A 9,245-nucleotide genomic window follows, 5' to 3' on the forward strand; every position below is an offset into this window, starting at 1 on the left:
AAAAACATCAGAATTTGAAGATACAAACTCGCAATTGTAATAAATTAAGTCTGAATTGTGAGAAAAAAGTTAGAATTGTGACTATATCTCGCGATTACGAGTTTATAGCCCACAATTCTGACTTTATAACTTGCAATTGTGAGTTTACATCATGCAATTCTTAGAAAAAAGTCAAAATTGCGAGAAAAAAAATTGGGAAATATATCTCACGATTGCAAGTTCATTTACTGCAATTCTGAATTTATAACTTGCAAAATCCCAATTGCCTTTTTTCCTCAGAATTAAATTTTTTAACAAGCAATTGCATCTTTTTTCTTACAATTCTGAGAAAATAAGTCATAATTGCAAGAAAAAACATCAGAATTTGAAGATACAAACTCGCAATTGTAATAAATTAAGTCTGAATTGTGAGAAAAAAGTTAGAATTGTGACTATATCTCGCGATTACGAGTTTATAGCCCACAATTCTGACTTTATAACTTGCAATTGTGAGTTTACATCTTGCAATTCTTAGAAAAAAGTCAGAATTGTGAGATGTAAACTCGAAATTGTGAGAAAGAAAATCAGAATTGTGAGATATAAAAAAATCGCAAATACCTTCTTTTTTTTTTTTTCAGTGGCCGAAACAGGCTTCCATACGTTTGGGACCTAACAATAATTGTAACAACATTGCTTGAAGTTTTGTCATTTTGTCACTAACTGTCCACCAGGTAAACATGCATTAAAAATGTCAAGAATGCAACATAAATTTGGCATGAATACAGTAAGAAACAAAAGATATAGAAAAATGAAGAAATTAATCAAGTTGATTTATTGAAATTAATTATGAAATCAACATAAAAATGATTAACAACAAAATGACAAAAAAGGATGAGCTTTTGAAAAGAAAGTCACAAATGACTTAACACAGAACTTCAACGGAAAGTTTAACAACCTCCAAGAAGTAAAAAATAAGGGAAATCACAGATACAAACCATCTGTTTAGTTGTTTGTACACTAAATGCTTTTGCACTTCACATTTATTTTTGAGACATTTACATTGAGTATTTTGCCTGGCACAGGCAAGCAGTTCACTAATATAGCCTCCATACTTGAAAGTCAATTCATCTTCACAGCAAAACATATTTACATATGTGGCAAGAACATGTAACAGTCATAAACCTTTCTGAGTGTGAATTAATCCTATATTTCATGGTATTAAAAATATGCTTTTTTGGTTGTGTTTGCTCCTGGATTTCACTTTGAATGGTAGTAAACCAGAGGCCAGGTGTGCAGAAAGGTCACGATATCAAAAGTCGTGGGTTGGCTGGTGAGGTCATCAATATCATTCAGCAATGACAACAGTTCAGTTTTATATTGTTGCAAAAAAAGAAATAAAAAACTTTCATAAGAAGAAAGCATGCAGTCTGTCAGCTAATGAATAATAAAGTGCCATAATCAAGCAATGATCGTACCATCTACAGATCCAAACTCTTTCTCGTGGGCGCGCGTCAGGATCTCTTTGTAGAGGATCTCGGCTTCCTTGTACTTGCCCTGTTTCAGATAGCATGAAGCCTGCAGGAAAAAATAAAGAAGTAATTTTACAGTCTGAAAAATAAAGGCGCTTCACCATGCCATATGAACCTTTATTATTTAAATAGTTCCAAATAGAACCTTTAACATCTGAAGAACCTTTCTGTTTCACAAAAGCTTCTTTGTGGTGAAAGAAGGTTCTTCAGATTATAAAAAGGTAAGAATGAGATGGTTCATAAAAGGACCTTTGACTCAATGGTTCTTCTTTGTGGAACCAAAAATGTTTCTTCCATGGAATTTCTTTGAAGAACCTTTTAAAACAGCTTTAATTTTAAGAGTGCACTTTAAAAAAAAGTTATTGTAACGTGGGGTTTTGGGTTTTGTTTTTGAGTTCATGTTTTCATGTCTTTTATTTTGTAGTTTGATTCATGCTGTTAGTGTCTTGCTTCCCTTTCCCTCTTGTATTCCTGCTATTGGTTCCTCTGTTCAATGTGTCATGTTCTCATTGGTTGTTCTAGTCATGTGTCTTGTTTCTCATTGGTTGAATTGTGTCATGTGACCCTCATTGTTTGCTATAAGTAGCCCTCTTGTTGCCATTGTTCCTTGTCATGTGTTGATGTTGTAATCTGCTGTCTTTTCAAGTCTGTTTCATGCCAAGTCAAGTCTAGTCTGTTTCATGCATAGTTTAGTCTAGTCTGTTTCATGCCAAGTCAAGTCTAGTCTGTTTCATGCCAAGTCTAGTATGTTTCATGCCAAGTCAAGTCTGTTTCATGCCAAGTCAAGTCTAGTCTGTTTCATGCCAAGTCAAGTCAAGTCTGTTTCATGCTAAATCAAGTCAAGTCTGTTTCATGTCAAGTCAAGTCTAGTCTGTTTCATGTCAAGTCAAGTCTAGTCTGTTTCATGTCAAGTCAAGTCAAGTCTGTTTCATGCTAAATCAAGTCTAGTCTGTTTCATGTCAAGTCAAGTCTAGTCTGTTTCATGTCAAGTCAAGTCAAGTCTGTTTCATGCCAAGTCAAGTCTAGTCTGTTTCATGCCAAGTCAAGTCAAGTCTGTTTCATGCTAAATCAAGTCTAGTCTGTTTCATGTCAAGTCAAGTCTAGTCTGTTTCATGTCAAGTCTAGTCTGTTTCATGTCAAGTCTAGTCTGTTTCATGCCAAGTCTAGTCTGTTTCATGTCAAGTCAAGTCTAGTCTGTTTCATGCCATGTCAAGTCTAGTCTGTTTCATGCCAAGTCTAGACTGTTTCATGCCATGTCAAGTCTAGTCTAGTCTGTTTCATGCCATGTCAAGTCTAGTCTGTTTCATGCCAAGTCTAGTCTAGTCTTGTCTGTTTCACGCCAAGTCTAGTCTAGTCTAGTCTGTTTCATGCCTAGTCTAGTCTAGTCTGTTTCATGCCATGTCAAGTCCAGTCTGTTTCATGTCAAGTCTAGTCTGTTTCATGTCAAGTCTAGTCTGTTTCATGCCAAGTCTAGTCTGTTTCATGCCATGTCAAGTCTAGTCTGTTTCATGCCAAGTCCAGTCTGTTTCATGCCAAGTCCAGTCTGTTTCATGTCAAGTCTAGTCTGTTTCATGCCAACTAAAGTCTAGTCTGTTTCATGCCATGTCAAGTCTAGTCTGTTTCATGCCAAGTCTAGTCTGTTTCATGCCATGTAATGTCTAGTCTGTTTCATGCCAAGTCAAGTCAAGTCTGTTTCATGTCAAGTCTAGTCTGTTTCATGTCAAGTCTAGTCTGTTTCATGTCAAGTCAAGTCTAGTCTGTTTCATGCCAAGTCAAGTCTGTTTCATGCCATGTAAAGTCTAGTCTGTTTCATGCCAAGTCAAGTCAAGTCTGTTTCATATCAAGTCTAGTCTTTTTCATGCCATGTCAAGTCTGTTTCATGCCAAGTCTAGTCTGTTTCATGCCATGTCAAGTCTGTTTCATATCAAGTCTAGTCTGTTTCATGCCATGTCAAGTCTAGTCTGTTTCATGCCAAGTCTAGTCTGTTTCATGCCAAGTCAAGTCTAGTCTAGTCTGTTTCATGCCAAGTCTAGTCTAGTCTTGTCTGTTTCATGCCTAGTCTAGTCTAGTCTGTTTCATGCCTAGTCTAGTCTAGTCTGTTTCATGCCAAGTCTAGTCAAGTCTAGTCTGTTTCATGCCATGTCAAGTCTAGTCTTGTCTGTTTCATGCCTAGTCTAGTCTAGTCTGTTTCATGCCAAGTCTAGTCAAGTCTAGTCTGTTTCATGCCATGTCAAGTCAAGTCTGTTTCATTCCAAGTCTAGTCTAGTCTTGTCTGTTTCATGCCTAGTCTAGTCTAGTCTGTTTCATGCCAAGTCTAGTCAAGTCTAGTCTGTTTCATGCCATGTCAAGTCTAGTCTGTTTCATGCCATGTCAAGTCTAGTCTGTTTCATGCCAAGTCTAGTCTAGTCTTGTCTGTTTCATGCCTAGTCTAGTCTAGTCTGTTTCATGCCAAGTCTAGTCAAGTCTAGTCTGTTTCATGCCATGTCAAGTCTAGTCTTGTCTGTTTCATGCCTAGTCTAGTCTAGTCTGTTTCATGCCAAGTCTAGTCAAGTCTAGTCTGTTTCATGTCATGTCAAGTCTAGTCTGTTTCATGCCAAGTCTAGTCTAGTCTTGTCTGTTTCATGCCTAGTCTAGTCTAGTCTGTTTCATGCCAAGTCTAGTCAAGTCTAGTCTGTTTCATGCTATGTCAAGTCTAGTCTGTTTCATGCCATGTAAAGTCTAGTCTGTTTCATGCCAAGTCAAGTCAAGTCTGTTTCATGTCAAGTCTAGTCTGTTTCATGCCAAGTCTAGTCTGTTTCATGCCATGTCAAGTCTAGTCTGTTTCATGCCAAGTCAAGTCTAGTCTGTTTCATGCCAAGTCTAGTCTAGTCTTGTCTGTTTCATGCCAAGTCAAGTCTAGTCTAGTCTGTTTCATGCCAAGTCTAGTCTAGTCTTGTCTGTTTCATGCCTAGTCTAGTCTAGTCTGTTTCATGCCAAGTCTAGTCAAGTCTAGTCTGTTTAATACCTTGTCAAGTCTAGTCTGTTTCATGCCATGTCAAGTCTAGTCTGTTTCATGCCAAGTCTAGTCTAGTTTTGTCTGTTTCATGCCTAGTCTAGTCTAGTCTGTTTCATGCCAAGTCAAGTCTGTTTCATGTCAAGTCTAGTCTGTTTCATGCCAAGTCTAGTCTGTTTCATGCCTAGTCTAGTCTAGTCTGTTTCATGCCAAGTCTAGTCAAGTCTAGTCTGTTTCATGCCATGTCAAGTCTAGTCTGTTTCATGCCAAGTCTAGTCTAGTTTTGTCTGTTTCATGCCTAGTCTAGTCTAGTCTGTTTCATGCCAAGTCAAGTCTAGTCTAGTCTGTTTCATGCCAAGTCTAGTCTAGTCTTGTCTGTTTCATGCCTAGTCTAGTCTGTTTCATGCCAAGTCTAGTCAAGTCTAGTCTGTTTAATACCTTGTCAAGTCTAGTCTGTTTCATGCCATGTCAAGTCTAGTCTGTTTCATGCCAAGTCTAGTCTAGTCTTGTCTGTTTCATGCCTAGTCTAGTCTAGTCTGTTTCATGCTAAGTCTAGTCAAGTCTAGTCTGTTTCATGCCATGTCAAGTCTAGTCTGTTTCATGCCATGTCAAGTCTAGTCTGTTTCATGCCAAGTCTAGTCTGTTTCATGCCAAGTCAAGCCAAGTCTAGTCTGTTCCATGCCAAGTCAAGCCAAGTCTAGTCTGTTTCATGCTAGGTCTAGTCTGTTTCATGCCAAGTCTAGTTTGTTTCATGCCAAGTCAAGCCAAGTCTAGTCTGTTCCATGCCAAGTCAAGCCAAGTCTAGTCTGTTTCATGCTAGGTCTAGTCTGTTTCATGCCAAGTCTAGTTTGTTTCATGCCAAGTCTAGTCTGTTTAATGCCAAGTCAAATCTGTCTTTGCCGAGTTTGTTCAAGTCAAGTCTTTGTTTATCATTTGAATTAAAAAAAAATGCACTTGGGTTCAACTATAACTCGCATTCAGTGGACTAAATCATTACAAGAATATGTACAGTTAATTCTATTACACGTTATAGATGAAATAGAGGATGTTTTGAGTGTGTTTTATTGTGCAAACATGAAATAGAGGATGTTTTGAGTGTGTTTTATTGTGCAAACATGAGTGCTGATTATAATCACCAGGTTGTTTTTGGTCTTGGCAACATTTGGGTCGTCAGGTCCCAGTTTTTTCTCGTAGATATCTAGAGCCCTGCAGTAATAATACTCCACCTCCTCATACTTCCCCTGATTCTGGCAGAGCAGAGCCAGATTATTCAGCTGCTTGGCCACGTCTGGGTGATCCCGCCCCAAAACCTGTGCAACGAAAGAGAGAGATATTTATAGTATGCCTGACTAGTTAGAAAAGACATGTTTATTACAATAATCAACTGACAAAATAGGCTTTTGTAACCCAACAAATAGTCCAAGCATTTGTGATAGTACCTTCTCTCTGATTTCCAAGGCTCTCTTGCACAGTGGTTCTGCTTCCTTGTATTTTCCTCTCTTTCCATAAAGGACTGCCAGGTTGTTGAGGGTGGCTGCCACCTGGATTAGTCACAAAATGTGGACACTGATTACAGGGTACCATGTGGATCCAGACAGAACGCCCATGTACTGTTCATGCACCAATTTGTCATAAATATAGAAAAAGCTTTCTTAAAAATTCACAGGCCCCAATCTTTTTGCCTGCCTTTATACAATAATGTGAAAAGTACATAGGTTTTAACAGTAATGCACATTCCGCTGGAAGAACTAGTTTCTTGATTTGAAGTTTGCAAGGCTTTGAATCCTTGAAGGATATTCACAGTTTTAAGAAACTCAGTTGCCAGTTCAGTAGATATTTATAAGCACAACTATGTTTTCCCTGTTTTTAAAGAAATGTGTTTGTTGTACTTACAGCTGGGTGGTCATGGCCCAGGGTCTTTTCTCTGATTGACAGGGCATCATTAAGGAGATGGGCAGCTTCCTTGTATTTATTCTGGTCCCTGAGTGAAAAGAAAAACAATAAAGTCTTTTTTTAAGAAGCGTATTTTAGTAGGCCTAGTGGGCAATCTTCTTTCAATGGAAGCCTGTTTCAACCATTGACTAAGAAATTTAAAAGGCCATTGCAACTTTTTAATCTCATAATTTGACTTTTTTTTCTCACAATTGCAAATTAACATCTTGCAATTATTGCAATTATTGTGTGATATATGTTTTATTTATGCAATATAATATAAACTCTTGCTGAATTGCAAGATATAAACGTGCAATTCTAAGAAAAAAGTCTCTTTTTTTCCATCAAAATTGGACTTCATAACTGGCGGTTGTGAGACTATGTCACAATTTTGAGAAAATAAGTCAGAATTGTGCAAAAAAAGTTACAATTTTAAGATACAAACTCGCAATTACGAGAAAAAAGTCAAAATCGCAAGATATAAAGGTGAAATTCTAAGAAAATAGTCTCTTTATTCCTCAAAATTTGACTTTATAACTAGCAGTTGCGAAACTATATCATAATTTTGAGAAAATAAGTCAGAATTGTGCAACAAAGTCAGAATTGTAAGAAATAAAATTGTAATTGCATAAAAAAGGTCAGAATTGCAAGAGATATAAAGGTGCAATTCTAAGAAAATAGTCTCTCTTTTTCTCAAAATTGGACTTTTTAACTTGCAAATGCGAGACTATATCACAATTTTGAGAAAAATAAGTCAGAATTGTCCAAAAAAAGTCAGAATTGCAAGAGATATAAAGGTGCAATTCTAAGAAAATAGTCTCTCTTTTTCTCAAAATTGGACTTTATAACTGGCATTTGCAAGACTACATCACAATTTTGAGAAAATACGTCAGAATTGTGCAAAAAACTGTTAGAATAGTAAGATATAAACTCACAATTGTAAGAAAACAGTCTCTTTATTCCTCAAACTTGGACTTTATAACTAGTAGTTGCGAAACTATATCATAATTTTGAGAAAATAAGTTAGAATTGTGCAACAAAGTCAGAATTGTAAGAAATAAAATCGTAATTGCAAGAAAAAAGGTCAGAATTGCAAGAGGTATAAAGGGGCAAATCTAAGAAAATAGTCTCTCTTTTTCTCAAAATTGGACTTTTTAACTGCCAATTGCGAGACTATATCACAATTTTGAAAAAATAAGTCAGAATTGTGCAAAAACAGTTAGAATAGTAAGATATAAACTCACAATTGTAAGAAAATAGTCTCTTTCTTTTCTTCAGAATTGAATTTTATATGAGTTTATATCTCGCAAGTTTGACTTTAGGTGTCATAATTGCGAGAAAAGGTTAGAATTATGAGATAAAAAGTCACAATGACCTTATTTTATTTTTTGTATTCAGTGGCAGGAACCGGGCTTCCATATCTTTCACTCAAATATTATTGTAAACTAAATAAAGGAGAATTTGTTTTCCATGACAACATGGCAGAATATGCTGAAAACAACGTGGAATTAAAAAAATAAAATATGACATACTTTGATGAAATGTAAAGAATGATCAAGTACATCCACGTAAACAGGCCCAGACAGAATCTGTGGACTTATTTCGTACTTTATTTGGTTAACCAGCATGACTTTTCTGGCAAAGCTGGTTTAGTAAGTTCTGTCCTCATTTACTCACAATCACATCAGTCTAAAACCAGCAAACTACTTTATATCGTCTGTGGAACACAAAAGAAGACATTTTGAAAAATATCCCAGCTGTTTGGTCAATGCAGTTACAAATTATGGAAACTGGAGCTTCAAAGAAAAAGCTAACATATTATAAGAGCGACATAGTAGTAGTCCAAATGACTTGTGTACTAAATTACATGCTATCTGATGTAATACGTCATCATTTGTTCAATGAAATTAATGCCATCGGTCCTACTTTTAAATATAGCCATGTTGACCATTTTAATGATGCTTTTGTGTCCTTTATGATGCCTGAAAGCTACAAGGCCCATTTACTCCTATTTTTTTTTAATAACTCTTTGTGTTTCGTGAATGTTTGTAATGACAGAAATCTGCCTCCACTTGCACATGCACATGAGCAAACACACACACACACACACACACCTGTAAACCAGAGCCAGGATGTTGAGCATGGTGGCTACATCAGGATGGTCGTGTCCAGAGGTTTTCTCCAGGTCCTCCAGAGCCTGTTTGCAGAGAGGCACGGCCACCTCGTAGCGGCCCTGAGCGGCGTACTGGATCACCAGGTTATGGAGGGTTCTGAGGCGGGCGGGGATCTCATACCCACCCTGTTGTGCGGCAGCGAGCGCTGCGCTGTTGTGCCCGTGTGGGACTGAAGGGGGCGACAGAGAGTAACACTGTTAATATCAAAAATATATGAACTGTATGGTTTCTCTAGCTCTGTCCCAAATGGCATTCTTGTGGTTTGCCTCAAATTCACACTTCTGTAATATAACGATATATATAGAATGGTATTGTCGCTAATATAGTTATCGTTATAGTATATATATATATATATTAGGGCTGTCAAAAATAACGCGTTAACGGCGTTAATTATTTTGTTGTTGTTAATTACGTAATTTTTTTTTAACGCATTTCACGCATGCGCTGTTATGGGGTGTGTGCAGGACGAGACGAGACGATAGACGAGGTGAACAATTAACAATATATTTAATAGAATTCTCCAATGAGGAACAAGGCAGGAACAGGCAGGAGCAGTTTCACACACATACACTACGTTAAAGACCGACAAAAGACTAAACTCAAAGACAGACTTATAAAGGCAAACTAATTATCAAACAC

At 37.0% G+C, this 9,245-nt stretch overlaps 1 protein-coding gene across 1 annotated transcript in view; it reads right to left on the reverse strand.

The window, feature by feature from the left end:
- LOC141338185 (kinesin light chain 2-like) overlaps positions 1-8,859 on the reverse strand; it is a 30,779-nt gene extending 21,920 nt beyond the window's left edge. Inside the window, exons 1-6 of the mRNA XM_073843738.1 lie at positions 8,826-8,859; positions 8,547-8,775; positions 6,394-6,481; positions 5,940-6,041; positions 5,637-5,810; positions 1,455-1,554 (exon numbers count right to left, since the gene is read on the reverse strand). Coding sequence (XP_073699839.1) covers positions 1,455-1,554; positions 5,637-5,810; positions 5,940-6,041; positions 6,394-6,481; positions 8,547-8,775; positions 8,826-8,859 — 727 coding nt within the window. The remainder of the gene's footprint in view (positions 1-1,454; positions 1,555-5,636; positions 5,811-5,939; positions 6,042-6,393; positions 6,482-8,546; positions 8,776-8,825) is intronic.
- Between the last annotated feature and the right edge of the window lie 386 nt (positions 8,860-9,245).

Source organism: Garra rufa, chromosome 7 (assembly GCF_049309525.1).
Source record: "Garra rufa chromosome 7, GarRuf1.0, whole genome shotgun sequence".
Lineage (NCBI taxonomy): Eukaryota > Metazoa > Chordata > Actinopteri > Cypriniformes > Cyprinidae > Garra > Garra rufa.